This window comes from Pyrenophora tritici-repentis, chromosome 1 (genome assembly GCF_003171515.1).
Source record: "Pyrenophora tritici-repentis strain M4 chromosome 1, whole genome shotgun sequence".
NCBI lineage: Eukaryota > Fungi > Ascomycota > Dothideomycetes > Pleosporales > Pleosporaceae > Pyrenophora > Pyrenophora tritici-repentis.
Genome location: NC_089390.1, coordinates 2838402 through 2856504, shown reverse-complemented (window position 1 = coordinate 2856504; position 18103 = coordinate 2838402). Strand labels below are relative to the sequence as shown.

At 51.0% G+C, this 18103-nt stretch overlaps 9 protein-coding genes across 9 annotated transcripts; 5 read left to right on the top strand and 4 right to left on the bottom strand.

Moving 5' to 3' along the window:
* Nucleotides 1-1465: 1465 nt before the first annotated feature.
* On the bottom strand, nt 1466-2163 carry PtrM4_011380 (uncharacterized protein; the record flags this gene model as incomplete). Its single annotated transcript, XM_066103023.1, has 2 exons — nt 1466-1513; nt 1549-2163. 2 exons carry the CDS (start codon nt 2161-2163, stop codon nt 1466-1468), a joined length of 663 nt encoding a protein of 220 aa, XP_065965225.1.
* A 541-nt stretch (nt 2164-2704) lies between these two features.
* Nucleotides 2705-4744, top strand: PtrM4_011370 (SPS1, Serine-threonine protein kinase; the record flags this gene model as incomplete). Its single annotated transcript, XM_001931075.2, has 1 exon — nt 2705-4744. The coding sequence occupies one exon, from the start codon at nt 2705-2707 to the stop codon at nt 4742-4744; it is 2040 nt and encodes a 679-aa protein (XP_001931110.2).
* A 275-nt stretch (nt 4745-5019) lies between these two features.
* On the bottom strand, nt 5020-7281 carry PtrM4_011360 (LysP, Amino acid transporter; the record flags this gene model as incomplete). Its single annotated transcript, XM_066103022.1, has 6 exons — nt 5020-5200; nt 5281-6226; nt 6288-6313; nt 6514-6736; nt 6887-6915; nt 6998-7281. 6 exons carry the CDS (start codon nt 7279-7281, stop codon nt 5020-5022), a joined length of 1689 nt encoding a protein of 562 aa, XP_065965224.1.
* A 1909-nt stretch (nt 7282-9190) lies between these two features.
* On the bottom strand, nt 9191-10744 carry PtrM4_011350 (uncharacterized protein; the record flags this gene model as incomplete). The annotated part of the gene is made up of 3 exons (XM_066103021.1): nt 9191-9774; nt 9844-10209; nt 10264-10744. The coding sequence occupies 3 exons, from the start codon at nt 10742-10744 to the stop codon at nt 9191-9193; spliced, it is 1431 nt and encodes a 476-aa protein (XP_065965223.1).
* A 737-nt stretch (nt 10745-11481) lies between these two features.
* On the top strand, nt 11482-11802 carry PtrM4_011340 (uncharacterized protein; the record flags this gene model as incomplete). The annotated part of the gene is made up of 1 exon (XM_066103020.1): nt 11482-11802. One exon carries the CDS (start codon nt 11482-11484, stop codon nt 11800-11802), a length of 321 nt encoding a protein of 106 aa, XP_065965222.1.
* Nucleotides 11803-12193: 391 nt separating this feature from the next.
* Nucleotides 12194-13562, top strand: PtrM4_011330 (PTS-EIIC-2 domain containing protein; the record flags this gene model as incomplete). Its single annotated transcript, XM_001931072.2, has 3 exons — nt 12194-12583; nt 12636-13464; nt 13519-13562. 3 exons carry the CDS (start codon nt 12194-12196, stop codon nt 13560-13562), a joined length of 1263 nt encoding a protein of 420 aa, XP_001931107.1.
* A 379-nt stretch (nt 13563-13941) lies between these two features.
* PtrM4_011320 (2',3'-cyclic-nucleotide 3'-phosphodiesterase) lies at nt 13942-14558 on the bottom strand (the record flags this gene model as incomplete). The annotated part of the gene is made up of 2 exons (XM_066103019.1): nt 13942-14110; nt 14158-14558. 2 exons carry the CDS (start codon nt 14556-14558, stop codon nt 13942-13944), a joined length of 570 nt encoding a protein of 189 aa, XP_065965221.1.
* A 291-nt stretch (nt 14559-14849) lies between these two features.
* Nucleotides 14850-16831, top strand: PtrM4_011310 (RssA, esterase alpha-beta hydrolase superfamily; the record flags this gene model as incomplete). Its single annotated transcript, XM_066103018.1, has 4 exons — nt 14850-14933; nt 15016-15146; nt 15218-16004; nt 16055-16831. The coding sequence occupies 4 exons, from the start codon at nt 14850-14852 to the stop codon at nt 16829-16831; spliced, it is 1779 nt and encodes a 592-aa protein (XP_065965220.1).
* A 341-nt stretch (nt 16832-17172) lies between these two features.
* Nucleotides 17173-17954, top strand: PtrM4_011300 (CysC, Adenylylsulfate kinase and related kinase; the record flags this gene model as incomplete). The annotated part of the gene is made up of 3 exons (XM_001931069.2): nt 17173-17180; nt 17240-17492; nt 17592-17954. The coding sequence occupies 3 exons, from the start codon at nt 17173-17175 to the stop codon at nt 17952-17954; spliced, it is 624 nt and encodes a 207-aa protein (XP_001931104.1).
* Between the last annotated feature and the right edge of the window lie 149 nt (nt 17955-18103).

Genomic DNA, 18103 nt, shown 5'->3' with positions numbered 1-18103 from the left:
TTTACAACCGCATGGCGAATGGAGTTGGTCATTGTTGCATTTACCTGTATTATTGCCCTGAACTGCCTAGCATAATTACATATCTTTTTTTTCTTTGTAACCATTAAGTGTTGTAAGAAATGTAAAATAAAAGGTGGTGGTAGGCGACTAAACTACCAATCATCTATCATCACACACATACTTACTACTACTTACTAGGTTTGCAAAAAAAAAAAACGACAAAAATACCGGTTAATATACCAGCCCGCCACTCAACTTCCAACCCCAATAAGAGTATTCCAGCGCCGCCGTCCCATGGTGAATGCCAGATTGCAGAATTTCTTCCCTCGTCAAATTGCATTCATTGCTTAGGTCCCTCCAGCATCACTGGTTACCCAAGTGAGTGGATTAAAGGACACCACGAGACTCGAACTGGGCTCCTGCTGAAGCACAGACAGGAAGCTAGGTGGGGATGCGGTACACTTTCCGGTGGAGACCCGTTACAGGTAACAGAGATTTCAAATTAGATGGTATATAATGTGGGACTACGATTACTAAAAGTTTGTTGGATAGCTTGGACTTGTGATACTGTTGCTCTGTTCAGGTGCGAACGTGCGTGCGCAAACTGCGGTAGGCGAGGTACATTTGCGGGGTACATTTACCTGACTGGTCGGGGCGGGCCCTGACTCCAGGTACTAAGGTGGACCAAACACCAAAACCTACTCCAAAGACATACACTAAGTTTTCGCTCAATAACATGCCAACTAAAGTATGCTGTATACCCTCAAGACTCTATTTGACAGCGACAGTGTAGGTAAACCCGAAAATTTCATTTCTAATAGTCCCACCTGGCGCTTGCAGTAGCTTTTGTATACCAGGGTATCAGGTGATGACAAGAGAGCAAAATTGCCATGCCCAGAAATGATTTCAAAATAAAAAGGTTGGAATATCATCTAAGTCTGCTTCTTTCCGCGCCTTCTCCTTCTCCTGCTTCTCGCGCTCGGCTTTTCGCTTCGCAATCCGATTCGAAGTCTCTTTGCTCACATTAATATCTGATGCAATCTCAGATGCTCTAGTATCAACCGAGGCACTGGCTGACCATCCAACTGATGATGACTTGGTGCTGCTAGTGGATGTATGACGCGCAACTGGTGGCTTTGTAGGCCCCTCCGCTGAGATTTGTGGTGATGACTGCGGCGATTTCTTTGGTATGTATTCGTCAAGCATGTCAAATGGCGTTGCCCCACTTAGCCTCAAACGAGGTTGTTTTACTATCGATGGAGGTGCAGGCTTGACAATAGAGGCTTTTGTCTTAGTTGAAGTGGGTAATGCTGGGGTTTGCTCGGCAGACGTACTGCTGATATGGGCTTGGGTTGTTCTTGGTGTAGTTATGGCCTTAGATGCCGGTTTTTTCAAAGGGCGTGATGCATCCAAATCTTCACTATCGCTTTCTTGTGCTTCGTATGATTTTAGAGGTTGCTTGGGGCTAGATGTCGGAGGATTCCGTAAGGTCAGAAAAGAGGAAGTGGTTCTGCTGGCGTTCGTACGCATGGGGGCCGTGTCTCGCACCTTCGCTTCTCCCTCATCATCATCGTTGTTCTGGGACGCAAACACATCCCGGATTGCCCGCTTCTGCTTCTGCTCTTGGACCTTGGCTTTCTCTTTCATAAGAGCAGTCGTAGACAACTTGGCGTTAGCTACTACTGGCCTCGCAATCTCAGCTTGCTTCTTCTTCTCCTCAATGGTTTTCTTGAGCTTCTCGTATTCTGCCATATGCAAGTGTCTTGTGAAGAGCTTTGCCGTTTCGAGGAACTCGTCCTCTACCATCATCCATTCATCGTCACGTAGATCGAATCTGGAGACGCCTTTGTGCATGCTTTCGATACATGGCTGCTCGAATTTATCAACAGGAGGTGGAGATGATGACTCTTCACGCCTCTTTCGGGGTGCATCCTTTGTCCCAGTCCTGGTTAGAGGTGTAGACGGCTCTGCCGGTAACTTGGGCAAGTCATCGTCAGACTCGATAGCCCTCCCTTCGCCTTTGCCGCTCGCTAGTACTGTGTCATCAAAGAAGTCACCTTCTATAGCGGAAGAGACACGCGGCTTTGCAGCTTGTCGGGCTGGTGCTAAGTTGGCTTGTATTCTCCCTGCACCTTTGACTGTCCAGGGCAGTTGACGCGGCATAATATTTGTAGATGGTAAGACTCAGCCGTACATGTGCAGAAATAGAGTCAGCAATTGGCGCGCCATAGTGAGCCTTGTCTCTGTAGACGCATCCTAGTATGATGTTGCGCGGTGTCCAAACGGGCCAAGTGCGTAGGCGCGAAGGTGAATCGCTCGAGAGCACGTGCGATGACGCGCTACAGGACCCACTCTGGCTTGTGCGCCCTTTCAACCAACTTGTAATGACTTTCACTGTGCTCTCCGCCCTTGAGGGGAAGGGACACGTTTCGCTTTCTATCGGATTCTACGACCAGCGAAGTTTGCCTAGACATCGCGTATTCATGGGAGCCTTGTTGTGGACAGCTGGTGGGTCTTCACTCGACGCTGCAGCTCCACGACACAACACACAACCACAAGTGGAACTCCAACACAACCGCATTCGCATTTATCTTCAGAAAGCCGCTGAATGATATCGCAACGATCAATTGGCTTTTAAGTCCTCGTTATATACCAGCTGGGCTGTACTATCTTTGCATTGACTCAACCGCTTCTTTCGCTCACAATGTCCATGTTTCGCAAGCCTGGCGATTCATCGAGTTCAGAAACTTCCGATGAAGATACCGATTATGACGACCCAAGCGATTTGCATCAGGACAGCGTCCTGTCAAGGATCAACACCCTGGATTCTGCTGCGGCGGGGCAACCTCTTCAAAGACCTCCTCTAGAGCTGCGACAGAATTCTGCGCAGAATGTTCGAGACCTGCTATTGCATTCATTGTTAGAGGAACGGACCATTCGGGAAGTTGCGGAGCAGCTCGGGAAAGACCCATCCGATCCAGACGCTCAGCGCTTGGGCAGAGCATCTTATAAGGAGCTGGCGCGTCAGATCTCCAATAATGTTGACGATGCTTATGCAAGCGACGATATGCAAGGCCACCGATTGAGAGCGAATGAAGGAATCAACAAGCTCACGCGGAGCAACCTCAGCAAACTCGAGATAATTCCTGAATCACAGGCTCTTGTCGCACGACCAGGAAACGGCGTACCACCGCTCCTGCCCCGACAGCCGGCTTTGACATTTGACACCTTGTCTGGAATACCAGCTCCTATCGGAATACAGCTGCGGGGCTATCCTCATCTACAAACAGATCGATATATCCGGGAGTATACAGAGCTAGAGGTGGTAGGAAAGGGTGGCTATGGGAAAGTCTTCAAAGCTAAACACAAACTTGACGGCTCATTCTACGCCGTAAAAAGGATCATGGTAAGCCCTACCAAGATCGCAAGGATACAAGAGCATGGGCCCGAAGAGCTGGAAAGCATGCTCGAAGAGGTTCGTTCGCTCGCTAGGTTTGATCATAACAACATCGTTCGATATCACAACGCCTGGCTGGAGTTTACCACGATGCCTACAGACGCGGTAGCTGAACCAGAAGTACCACTGTTGCGAGAAGATCGTTTGTTGGAAGACCGGGCTGCATTTCCGTCCTCTTCGGCAAATTTCGACAACGTAATACACTCTGAGCTAGATAGCCTGACCCTTGATGATCCATTTGCGAGGAACGATCACAGTAGCGACGCTGGAATCGTTTTTGAGTTCAGCGAGCATGGAGTGGAAGAGAACGAAACTCATAGGGAGAGCGTGCATTCATCGACCAAAGGTACGCTGAAATTGACCAAAAGCACCAAACGGCGGGACAGTCAAGCTAGTCAAACAACGATCGCGACGATCTCTTCGACGAAATCCCGAATGAGTGCTGTGGAGGACGTGGAAGAAGATGAAGACGAAGATATTGAGAACATACCTAGATCACACATGCTGTACTCTCAAGAACATACGACTGAGATATCTGACAGCATGATGTCCAACAGTGACGCACCTCGCCATTCGGTCCAAAATCGGGGCCTTGGACCGGTACTAACGCTCAACGTAGCCATGAGCCTCTGCGAGACGAACCTTGCCGCATATATCTCATCCGACCGAGCTGCATCTGTCACATCACCAACCGCCCAGCATTGCTTCCATCCGTGCGTATCACTGGAGTTACTGAACAGTATCGTCTCAGGGGTCCAGTATTTACATGCTCAAGGCGTTGTGCATCGAGATCTAAAACCAGCCAACGTGTTTTTATCACTGTCAACAGCTCGCTATCCGCCATATGGCTCAGTGGATGTGTCGGGGTGTAAACCTTGTCCAAAGCGCGACTGCCTACATATGACACCACGCATCGGCGACTTTGGGCTTGTAGCCGCACTCAGCGATAACTGTACAGTACCCGACGCCTTTGCCAAACCAGTTGGGACAGAGTTTTATCGACCGCAGACAAGCAGTGGTATCAATGAGAAGCTAGATGTATTTGCTTTAGGTGTTGTTGCATTCGAGATGCTGCAGAAATTCGGCACGCGCATGGAGCGCATAGCAGCATTGAACGAACTTCGACGGGGTATCTTTCCGGATGGCCTTGCGGAGAGTCTCGGGTACATGGGCACAGAGGTGCAGCAGTTGATCGGTGATATGGTGCAGGCAGATGAGCAGAAGCGTCTGAGCTGTGACCAGGTCAAGAGTGAAGTCGGGAAGCTGGTGCATTTGTTGAAGGATTGATGCTGCATTCAAAGGCGTTTGAAGCATACTATACCCGCGTGAGAGGAGTAGTGATTGCTATGAGCCGTGCTCGGCGCATACATTGTATCAGATAAACGCTCATCGACAGCTTTGTATTGAATAGGTAGACTTTATACTTATCGATTACTTTTATCCGCACTTCAGTTCATCAAATTATACCTCTATTCCCTTGCAGCGAAACAATAGAGAAATGTAAGGATTGACTGCACTTCCTCCTCTTCATCAGGTCCCATCTACTAAAAGTCCCAGCTTCCTTACCCAAACATCTTATCAAGCAAGCGGTTGAACGGGTTCGTCTCTGGCTTCTCCACGTAGTTATGGTGATATTCCTCAATCTCGGCCAAATCAGACACCAGGTCCGCCTCATGCGACGGAACCCACTTTGTCTTCTTGAGGATCTTCCATCCAACAAAGAGCGTGGGGAATATGAAGATCCTAGAACAAGCTGTTAGCTGTGTTCGATTCATTGTGCCTCAGATAGTGGGGTTCACAAAAACGCAAAGGGGTAGACTTACATGAGGTAAGAAAACAAGAAGGAGGGCACATCCCACTGGCCCTTCAAGAATACAGTGTAGCCGCCAACAAAAGCCATCACGAATGTGCACACAAGGCCATAGTATGCAGCGTACGGCTGGCATATGCCTCTATACGGCAGAGTATTGCGATCCAACCCCTGCACCTGACACGCCTTGTAAAAGCGCAAAAAGGTAAAGCACATGACACTGAAGTTGATAAGCTGGGATGCCGTAACTAGAGAAACGAACCAATTCAAGACTACAGCGGAGTTTGCACTAAGCTGTAGAAACGATAGCAGGGCGATTAGAAGGACAAAGAGGACGCAGTAAAACGGTACACCTTGCTTTGTGCACTTTGTTAAAAACTTGGGCGCTTTGCCCTCTAGGGCTAGACCGAAGAGCGAGCGCGATGCACAGTAGACGTACGAGTTTCCAGCGGAGAAGGCAGAGGCTAGGACTCCGGCATTGACAACATGGGGAAGGCCTTCGATGCGGAGCCTGTTCATGGCGACGACATAGGGTGAAGCTGCCGCTCCTGGTTTTCCATCTCGCAAAGCACCAATCAATACTGGGTCGTTGTATGGTACGTTGATACCTACGGCTAGCGAACCAAGTACGAAGAATGTGGTGAGACGGTAGAACACAGCGTTGTAAGCACGCGGCATTACTTTGCGTGGGTTCTCCGTCTCTCCGGCAGCCATGGAGACATAGTCCGGTCCAGCAATCGTAAAGGAGGCTTGAATCAAGCACTGGAGGAAGCCGAGAAAGCGACCGAGTTCTTCCTTGTAGTAGAGTTCCGCGAACGAGCCGGGATTTTTCCAATACCGGAATCCGTACCGATCTTTCTCTGGGTTACCGCCCAACATGGAAATGAAGGTGAAGATGAGCAGGCCGATGATGAGTAGGACTTTGCCGATAGCAGCCCAGAACTCGGTCTCTCCATACCCTAAACGTAAAACAAGGTCAGTTAGAAATCCAGATGTGTGTCAAATATTGCGGATACTAACATTTGACAGCCATCATGTTGATGAGACTAGAATACTGTTAGCTCAGTATCTCTGGAAGAAGATTTGGGCTCAATATAGACCGCCTTGCTTGGGGCGTATTGGGCTTTAAGGCATATTTTGGAGACGTGACATGAAGTTTTACAGGTAATTCACGCGTAGCAGGTACAGAAAAATGGCGTATTCGTGCAGTGAATCAAGTAACGGGGAAGCAAAGGGATGGACGTACGCATAAAGAAAAAGCACAATGGCAATGATACCACCAGGAGGCACGGCATCGCTCCAAAATCCGATGATGAGGTTACAAGCCACAATCTCGAAAGGAACGAGAGCAGCTTCAAAGACGAAGAAGTTCCAGCCAGCGGCAAAGCCGAAAGCATCATCTACAAAGCGCCCTGCGAATCGGATGAATGGCGAGGATATGGGGAGAAAAGTAACCATTTCGGCGATACCTGATTTTATGCATTAGCTGGCCTGGGATCATAGCGCGTGTGGCAGAATGAGTTGCTTTGGGAGGTTCGAGAAGCGCATGGGCATTGTTGCAATGGGGAGAATGTGTCGCTTTGGATTATGGAGAGAGAGGGAGAGAGAGAGAGTCTCACTGAGCGTAATAGCCAGAATTACAGTACACCTTAAGATATGTCAGCCCGGGTCTGGTATTCTGAATTCCGAGTATATGCCGTGCTGTAACGGATTGACGACTGCAAACTTACCATAGTGAGAAGGCGAGAAAAAGGGATGCAGGCCCCCCATTTATCAGGCCTCTACCGATTTGAACGTACAACGCCGTTCCAATCGTCCCACCAATACCAATGAGCTGAATGTGTCTGCTCTTGAGCTTGCGTTGCGTCTGGTCGCTGACTGCATTTACAGATCCGACCATGCTGGCGCGACGAGGGCCATCGTTGTAAACATGCTTCTCTTGATCGACGACATAGCCCTGGTTCTCCACCTCAAAGGGACCGCCAGCTTCAAATGTTTTGCTGGTGGAAGTCATTTTGTCCCAAAGTCGAAAAGCCTATAGGCCGGACTTCAGAGTATGGTTTTAAGGAGCAGCGCAAAATATTGTACTACGAAAGCCATGTAACAAAGCTCAGGCTGGAGAAGATGTGCAGATGAAAGCAAGGCTGATCAAAGTCAGATAACAGACGGGAAGGTGGAAAAGTGCGTGTGCCGTCCTAATTAACCTCTCAACGGCCCTAGTGTGACCGAGTGAAAATGAACCCTGTATGAGCTCGTCGTGGTGAACGCTGTGGATCGCACTAGTTCAGCTAGGTTGTCCTGGGCTTCTTGCAGATATCCCGCTCAGTTGGAGTTGGGCTTAGTCGATGGCGAATGACCGAAGGGCTATCTCATGTTTGCCGCAGCGGGGCTGCAGGGAGACGTTCCTTCTCACCCTCCTTCTCAGGCCGTATGACTGCCTATCAATTGAGACGATGATGCGTCGCGTATCTATATCTTGTGTGCGTTGGGTAAACCCCGATAACGTCGTTTGGGGTGCAGGGGTTCGGGTAGCAGCAGCGCTCATGTCGCTAGCCACATACCGATAGGCAGAGAGGAGTTGTAGGCGGGGTCCTAAGTAACACCGGGGCGAAACTTTGCGTCTTTACGCACGCCTACTCTTTTTTTACTCTATCTCACAACCCTCGTTTCCACACACACACACACACACACACACACACACACACAGTTCACCAGGAGATCGCTACCACGCAAGGCTGCCCTCCCAATCGGCCTCTCCGAATGCTATCGCACTCCCATTTCGATGGATGAAAAGCCCTCAGTCTGCATGTATCTTGGCTTGCGAAGCTTCTCCAATGATGTTGACCGCGACTTTCTCCTAATGGTTGGAACTGACTTGGCATCTCTGGGCTGGCTGGTCGCCGCTCCAGGCTTGCTTCGTCTCCGCTGTCCGGCTGAGGCTTGTCTACACTTCGGATACAGGTGCTAGCTCACAGCGGAATCTCTCTCCGATTTTACACGGTTGTTCGCTGCACAGAACTGTAATAGAAGCTGTTTTACGTGAATCGAGGTCACCGTCCTCGGTAGTTACGTGGGCTCGTGTGTCGCACTCGGACCCCGTGGGGCTCATACAATGCCGCCAAAGTGTGCCGCTGCCACACGGCTTGCCGTTGCAACGCTACGAAATGGCGTGCTAGTGTCAGCTGCTTTCGTCAGAAGGAATGCTTGGCCAGATACGCTCCAGCTTACTGCTGCGAGTATAGATAACCCCGATCGAGCCTTTGCCAACTGTTGGCCAAAAGGCCAAGCCCATGCTTCGCTAGTCTTCAGATGTCCCACCCGAGCAATCCGCAAAGCTTGGGAATAAAGAGAGCAAGGGCCATGTGGTGATGATGCGATATAATATGGACATAGGTGTTGGCAATCAGGTGAAGTGTGGCGTGACTGTTGAAATTATATATGCGTCTCTAGTTGACTGTTGTGAGATCAAGGGCGGAAGGGCTTGGAGTGAGGCTCGGAAGGACATGTCGTGAGTGAGTAATCTCGTGGCGCACTCACTTTATTGCTTTCCGCAGGCCGATGGTGTCGCTGCGTGTTAGTATTGCCTACGTCTCTGTACCAAGCTACTACCAATGCACTCTTCATGCTACTGGGCGTATAACGGCGAACCGCGTATCGTGTTGTGCAAGTCAATAGGTGTGTACCCAGTAAGCGTAGATACAATCGCACCACGGCAAAACCATAGAAGACAAGAGTATAGGTATGAAATACATATTCATCGTAGGACAGCAAGGCAGTTTGGAATGTCTTTTCCTGAAGATGTTGTGTTTTGAGAATCATAATTTGGTCATCGGACCCTGTTAAACTACATGCTAAAGTAGGAATTGCTCCAGTCGATTCGCCAGCGCTCAGTCTGCCACCGACTAATACTGGTCACGTGCTCGCTACATAGAGCCTAGACCAACAGGTTTCCGCTTGATCGTAGGGCTTGGCAATATTTCAGGTAAGCCTGCGGTGACCTCTGTCATGTCCATGGAGTCCTTGCTCTCTGTGCGCTCCGACTCTTGCTTCAGCTTCTCTACAGTCGTTAACTCTCCCAGCCAACGTTTCCCAGTCTTATGGTCGAAATGTACTGGCTGCACCATTCCACGGTAATTTGACATGTCTTCTAACGTGGGCGGGTATATGATTGTTGTCTCTCTGCGCTCGAAGCCCTCGGCAGTCATGTACGGCTTGCCTTCGATGATTTCCGGCTCTGTACGCCACTCAAACGCACCCTGTGGGAGCACTGGCTCTTTTTGGACAATATCCCACCATCTGTTCTTGCCCGTACGAGCCGGCAGTTCGTCGGCAGAGATCTCGATCAAGCCCTCGCCGTCAGGGTTGGGAATGAAGTGACGCGGTGGGAGAACTTCGGTATGTAGGACTGGTTGTAGTCGGTGGTAGTAGGTATAGTTGTGGATCTCTCGATAGAGCCGATGCTGAATGACCTCGTGTTCGTGGGGCTTGATAACTTCATGTGTGACAGCTGCCATTCCGTTAGTTATACAAGCTATGCCAAGACTTTATTTGAAGAGCCAAAAGGGCAGTTGCTTACCAGGGGCCCATGTAGTATCCCTATCTGTATCCACGGTATTATTCAGATCTACAACGCCCTCAAGCATCGATTGCTGCTTCGCTTTCCAGTCTTGGCCACGATGGATACTGTCATAGTCTTTGGCAGTCTCGTGATCGTGGCGAGGCTTGACAAACATGTCTTGGTGATGGGTAATCTTTCCTGATGACGCTGTGCGTGTTTCCTTGCCATCTAGACTCTTTAGCTGACCATTTTCCGCTATTCTATCCCCAACTATCGCGTGTTTTCCTGCTGTTGTCCTTGAAGGTATTGGGTGTATTGTGCTACTGATAGGCCCAGTAGCAATCGGTTGCTTGTGAGAATGGTCGTGTTCAACGTTGGAAGAGTCTGTTCTCAAATCAGCTTTCTGATTCGCATTGGTGCATTCGCAGCAGGACGTACTTGGAATCACTGGGAGGGGCTTCGAATGATGAGCTTGGAGAGATGATTTCCGTTGATGTACGTTCTTGTCTGCTATTTCTTCTGCGTATCTTCCATCGCCTGCGCCATTGAGGGCATGCCTGTCACCAGCCATTGAAGTCTGTTGCTGACTTGGCGAATTGTCAATTGGAGCTATCGCCGGGAGGTAAGATCTGTAGTCGTCTGCAATAGAGCCAGTGAGGTCAGTGTTTCTAGACTGGTCATCCTGAGAGGACGTAAACTGCGAGGCTGGCGAATGACTGGACCGTTCACCATCATAGGCAGAGTGAGTTGGTAAGACGCGGTTGTGAGCTTCAGAACTTGGATGGTGTTGAGGTAATGAGGCATGGTGGCGCTCAGCACGCGGACTGCTTCCTTCGGATTTCTCGTATGATGTTCGAGGGGAATGGGTTGGCGTTGACTTCTTCCTCCTATGGAGAACAGCCTTCAGCTTTTCCCTCATGTTGACGGATGTTTGAGTAGAAAAAGGAAATTGTGGGGGTGAGATCTAGGTGAGATGTACATGAAGCGCGCCCGCGCAGGCAAGAGACGGGCAGTCTATCTAATTCCACGAAGCACCGTGCGGCCGATTAGGCTGGATGACGCACTGGGAGCACTTGCCCAAAGCTCAAACCTTCATCGGTTTCGACAGGCAGCTGGAGGGAAGACTTGATTATCAAAGGGGGAGGCGAGACTTGCTTCAGCAGCACTTGTCGGGAGTAATCTAGGCTTACGCCTTCCCTGAGCTGTGCATTGTTTGAGCTGCTGGTTGCCGCTGCTGGCACGGCACAGGGATGCGTGGCGAGTGGGAATGACGTACGTGTGGTTTTGCAGTATGAGTACGTGGTTCAATATTGTGTGTACTGCTGGCCCATGGGATAAAAGCAAATGGTCGCCTCTTGCCCGATAAGTCTATAGCTAGCGGAGATCAAGGCGGCATGACGACAAAGAGGGAGCCCTGGAGGTTCTGGTCGCGGGCGGCTCCACTGATCACCAATACGTAGCGTACCGATCTGTCTAGCGTGCATCGTCTTGGGCCGTAGCATGCAATGCACCTAGAGGGCGCCACACGGTCGGGACGTCCGAAGCACGAGCAAATGCATGTTGCAAGCTGCATGTCGGCTGTGATGGAAATACCGGCGTAGCAGTGATGGTGATGTGAATCTGAGGTTATGATGATGGCCAAGCACAGCGTGTATCATGGAGCACAGACCCGGTGTGCTGGAATGGCAGGAACACGACCCTAGTGCCGATCGGTCAGATCAACTCGATGTGGATCGGGTCAACTGCATGAACACCGCCCCCAGCGTATCCCAGCCCAGTTGCTTGCGCTTTCCAGGACCAAACCTCGGTGTTGCGACGCCTTGTATTCACCATGAGGTAGGATTCCTGTTTGATGCACAGTATGACTACATAGTACCGCCGAGAGCGGCGGCAGGCGTGCAACGACACTCCAAGCGTATCATAGCGGCATCTTCGCGTCAATTCGACCCAGGCCGCTCCCTCCCGGCCTCTCTCTAGTCGTGGGCTAGCCCACGTCTGACGTACATTTGCTCTTGGTAGCGCCTACCGCCGTTAGCCAATGAGTGCGAGTGCGAGCATCGATCGAGGTCTGACCAGCCTCAAACTGCTCTTTTGGCACTATCATGGCGGCTTCCTACCGCAAAAACAAACAAGGCAGGCAGCGACTGCCGGAGAACCCAGGGCTCCACCTGCACCTGATATGTCCATTACGTCGTCGTGCATCTGTGCCCGCTACTGCTGTTGCTGTATAAAGAGGCACCACATCATCGTCTTGCAGTATCATCACACCATCACAACAACAACAACAACAACATCACCTCACCAATAATCAATTCACACACCCATCCAAACCCTACTACCTCAATCAAAAACAACTATAACATTCAAAATGGACAAGGCCAAGGCAGCTATCACCGATTTCATGGGCCGCTCTGGTCACCATGACACTACTGTTCACGAGGCTGTAGCCCCCGCTGTTCAGCACGAAGTCATCAAGCCTCACGTACATGAGGAGGTCAACACAGCCATCGACAAGGAGGTCCACCAGGATCACTACCACCGCACCGTCCAGCCCGTGTTGGATCGTGAGGTCCTCCCTGAGGAGCACACTGCTAAGCTTGGTGCCGTCCAGCACCGCGAGTTCGACCACCGCGATACCGATGCTACTAAGAGGGCACTTGTTGATGAACAGGCCCGCTTTGCTGACGAGAGGCGTATTGACGAGACCACTCATAGCCGGAGTGTTGCCCCCACTATTGGCGGAGAGCACATTCACCACGTAAGTCACACCACAATGCCACTGAGCTTCAGGCACAATTAACACCATTTAGCACATCCACGAGACCATTCAGCCCGTTGTCCAGAAGGAGACCATCCAGCCCAGCGTAGTGCACACCACCGTCCCTATCCATGAGGTTCACCATAACAAGGCTACCCACCACGAGACTACCGCTCTGCCTGCCATGACTATGGATCAGTTCAAGGCCAAGGGCGGAGCTCTTACTGGCCGCGAGGAGCGCTACGATGAGTTCGAGGGTGTCCCCAAGAACATCGGCGGTGCCTCTGGCATGGGCGTTGCTGAGGGTCTCACTCACAAGTCTACCCACCACACCCACGGCATTGAGCATGCCCGTCACGGCGACTTCGAGTCCACTCCCAACCACCACGGTGCCGGCACCCACAACCCCCTTGACCGCAACAACGACGGCAAGATGAACATGCATGATGTCACTGGCAACCACTCCCACACTACCGGAACCAAGAATCCTCTTGACCGCAACAACGATGGCAAGATGGATGCCCACGACTTGACCGGTAACCGCTCCACCGCTGGCGTTGGCGCTGGTACCGCTGGCGTTGACCGCAACCACGACGGCAAGATCGACAGCCGTGACTTGAAGGACTCTGCTCGCAACCGCACTGAGGGCGCTACAGGTACGAAGAACTCCCATGGTGAAGTGATTGGTGGCAGCGGAACTGGAGACTTGGCCCACCGTCCCAATGAGGATGGTAGTTTGCCCAAGGCTCTCACAGAAGATCGCTCTAGGGCCGTTCCCCACACACAGGCCGAAGAAGCCCAACTCAATGAAATTCAAGGACATCAAGGCCAACATCAAACAGGTCAACACAAGCCAAGCCTCATGGACAAGCTCAACCCCAGTAAGTCATACCCTCAAACCAGTATCGCGGTAACTTGACTAACTTTTTCTCCAGAGGTCGACGCCGACGGTGATGGCAAGGCTGGATTCATGAAATAAATGCATACTCCTATGACACGATCGCCATGAGTACATGCGAGATACCAAGGACACGTCTCCTATGACTTTGTAATAATAGCCTAGTAATGATGCATCTTCAATGAAAAATGTTTACTACCTCCATGTCTTGCATCTTGATACAACAGTACCCTTTGTCCACCGTCAGTCTTCAACACTTGCAACATGGTACAACTGTACCCACACTCTCTACTTCTATGTCATTTTTTGGTCATTGTTCCTTTCGATATTTTCCCGTGTCATTTACATGTGATTTGCTTTTGTGCTTGCACTGCATGGGTTGATCAAAATACACCCCCTCCTTGTTGTGATACAGCGCTTATGGTATGCTGCATACTATGGTAATCCTGTTTTTCGAACATCATAATGCTCTTTCAGCTATTGGCAGCCATTCATCAACTGCATTGTCAGTTGGTACAAGTACTACCCTTCCGCCGATCCAGCCCCCCATGCCTCCACTGCCTGTAAAGTTGATCCCAAGCAGTTCCACCGTTGCTAGCATGTTCGTATCGACTTGTGGACAGTCATGACTACGTTTGTTTAGCGTATATACACGTATAGCCCCGTCTCAACTTACTACATTAAACTCAAATGGGGCATATATTGTCCTTCAGCCCAGCTCAAAGCCTTTGCCTCTTCCTCGAAGCCATTTGCTTGCTGCCGACATGGTATTGCCAACTTCTTGACTCCCTCGGACTTCTCACACTTGATGTACAATTTGCGAAAGAAAACATCTTCACTGCCAAGACGTTCAAATGTAACTTTGACATCTTGGCCAGCAGGAAGATCGAGCGAGTCGAGCCATGCCTGGGGATTGGAAGCGTATTTCGACGGGGAAATTTCACTTGTCAGAGTGACGTGTGGAAGGAAGCGGTGCGGGGAGTTGAACTGCTGGGATGTTTTGTCGATGACGCTAGGGATGACATCGCTCAGAGGATGATCCGCTGGCGGCAACAGCCAAAGTGACGACCCCGGCATGTTCGAATATCCTCAAAGTACCCTGAAAGGTGTTGGAGACATGGAGTAAAGTCAAGCTTCATCCCCTCATGGGTAGCCCCACCTGCCCAGGCGTGGTTGGTTTCCAACGCCACGTGGCTGGTGCAAATCAGCCGCAGTGACGTTTGAGCTTCGGCTTGCATGTGACAGCCGGCTTAAGCCCGACAAGCACCTGCTCGATAGCATCGCGTCTCCGAAGACGCGACGAATGAACATGCGACCTCTGACATTGCGGCCCTGTCAGCAGATGATCATCTGGAGATCTTCTAGGCCATGAACGGAACGCTCGGTGTAGTGTCGAGGGCGCTATGGAGCTTTCTCCTGTGCTTCTTTGACGTGGCATTCTTTTGGCAACGGGTGCGTTTCTATTTCCCTAACAAGCGGAATCTCTTCGTGACTCGACCGGAATGCGTTCGAATGGAATGCTGACATGTTCAAGAAACTCTACGCGTGGTGGACGCAGAAGAGCCAGAGGTATCTCCTGCTGGAAGCTATCGGCGATGCACGCCTGTTCGAGGAATGGGAGGCTGCTGCGTACAAACTCGATGAGGTCCTCGACTACGACATGTGGTAAGCAATTATCTCGGGGGGGGGAGGGGGGGCTTCCGCTCTGCGTACATCGGCTTACTAGGGGACAACAGGCGGCAGACAGCCATAAGCAAAGACTACGACCACCGTCTCATCCACCAGCGTCTCTCCGCCATCTACGAAGCCCAAGAGGACAACGATATTCTCGGCCTGATAAATATTCTCCGGAGCGGACTTGTCCGCAATCTTGGAAACATAACAGCACCCAAGCTGTACAACCGCGCATACGCAGGGACAAAGCTCTTGATCGAAGACTATGTCACACAGGTGGCCTATGCGATTGAGAACCTCACACAATACCCTACATCAAGGAACTCGGATACTGGCCTGACGAACCAGGCAAAGCTGGATATTCTTCACGACACGAGACAAGCGTTTGGGAGATCGGTACTGGTTCTACAAGGTGGACAAGTTTTTGGACTTTGCCATCTGGGCGTAGTGAAAGCGCTTCATTTACGCGGTCTGCTCCCTCGTATAATTGCTGGGACCGCTACTGGTGCAATTATTGCTGCGCTCGTAGGCGTACATACCGAAGACGAGTTACTGGAGTTCTTGACAGGAACGAACATCGACCTGACGGCTTTTACCAACCGCCCGTACAGGAAAGATGCCGGGTTCACTGCATGGGTTGAAACTCTCAACCGACGTGTCAACAGATGGTGGAAGGAAGGCCATTTTCTGGACGTGGATGTGTTGGAGCAAGTTCTCAGGGCCAACATCGGGGATTTGACCTTTGAAGAGGCATATACCAGGACGAAGAGGGTTCTTAACATCACAGTCACTACCAGTGGCAGTGGCGGTGTGCCGAACCTGCTAAATTACCTTACGGCTCCTAATGTGGTAAGTATCTCATGACCTCTGCATTGACCACATGCTGAGTGATGATGCAGCTCATCTGGTCCGCCGCCCTCGCCTCAAACGCCACGTCTTCTTCGACCCTCTACCACCAGGTCACATTGCTGTGTAAAGACGAAGAAGGCAACATCGTGCCGTGGTCCCCCGCCTCAAAAACAGAATTCCGTTCTTACACACACGCATCATACCGCGACCGCGAATCACCCCTACACCGCATAGGCGAACTTTTCAACGTAAACCACTTCATTGTTTCACAAGCCAGACCTTACCTCGCACCGTTCCTCCGCTCCGATCTTCACCACCCCAATCCCAAACACAACGCTGGTTGGCGACTTTACATGCCACTCATCCGCCTTGTAGTATTAGAGGTTCAGCACCGGTTGCAACAACTCGACGAACTAGGTGCACTGCCTCCGTCGATCCGCAGGTTCCTCTTGGACGAAAACATACCGGGTCCTAGTCTGACGCTTGTACCTGAACTTACAGCAGGTGACTTCTTGAGGCTACTCGACAACCCGACGAAAGAGGCGATTGACTATTGGATACTAAAGGGCGAGAGGAGTGTTTGGCCTGCTGTCACAGCACTAAAGATTAGGTGTGCCATCGAAGTAGAGCTCGATAGGGGATATCAGCTTGTCAGACGCAGAAAACCCCTTGATCTCACCCCAATCCATGGTACTGGGTTGAGAAAGAGTGGTAGCAGAGGAGAGGTACTACCTACGCAGGGGCATGAGCGCGATGGTAGGAACGCTGAGGCAAGGACCCGGCCAACCAGAGCTGCAAGTCTTGGAGGAAGTGGAGTGCCTCTGTAGACTATTGCCTTTGTGTTTCCATAGCTGAGACGGCATGCTTCAGAATTTGCGCTCTTGTGCATGGCCAAGAGAAAACACAACCAACCGTTCGCGCATCTCTTCCGCTCTCAGCCTTACCCGCCCTGCAGCGGACCCAACAGCACGTCATTCACGCTAAAAGAAATCGATGTTTGCTCCAGGGCCCAACTCGCCCTTGGGACACTAAAGCAGCCCTTTCGCCTGTCTATTGGCATCCTGAGCACAAGTTTGCACTCGTATAACTTGGATATCTTCCGCAAACACAGTTTCCAGCTTCATACACCCCAAGTTCCTCAATACAAGCCTCAGTCGCAACTTCCACAATGGCAACGTGAGCCCCACCATACCCCGCCATGATTGCGCAAACATCGCTAACACGGCGTCTTACAGCAACATCACATGGCATCCGTCTCTCTCGCGCGATGAGCGCAACAAGTTCCGCAAGCAAAAGGGCTTTACCATCTGGTTTACCGGTCTGTCTGCGTCGGGTAAATCTACCATCGCAACAGCGCTTGAGCAGCACCTGCTTCACCTGGGCTTCGCCGCCTACCGTCTTGATGGCGACAACGTTCGTTTCGGGCTCAACAAAGATCTCGGCTTCACAGAAAAGGACCGCAATGAGAACATCAGGCGGATAGCTGAAGTATGTTATCCCATCATCTGCCGACTGCGTATACGCGGCCCCGTCATATGCACATCGCTCTTGAGTCGTAGGATCGCAATGCTAACAAGTCGCCTCCAGGTCGCAAAGCTCTTTGCTGACTCCTCGACCATCGCCATCACATCCTTTATCTCCCCCTACAAGGCAGACCGCGCACAAGCCCGCGACCTGCATGCCGTTACCACCGGCACCGACTCTCCTTTGGCCTTCGTTGAAGTTTTCGTAGACTTGCCTCTCGAGGTTGCCGAAGCGCGTGACCCCAAAGGCTTGTACAAGAAGGCAAGAGAGGGCAAAATTCCGGAATTCACCGGCATCAGTGCGCCATACGAGGCGCCCGAGAATGCTGAGATTCACATCAGAAGTGATCAGAAGAGTGTGGAGGATAGTGTAAAGGAGATTGTAGAGTATCTGCAGAGCAAGGGATTGCTGGAACTGCAGAAGTAGATTGCGAAAACGTCATGGGAGTTTGACTGAAAAAATGAGGCATAACATCTCACCGTGCTTTCAGTAGTGAAGCGATGCTACGGGAATTTGCCTCCAGTTGAATACGAGAAGAAAGATGCAGTTTGAAAGCACATCTCTTCCCTAACACG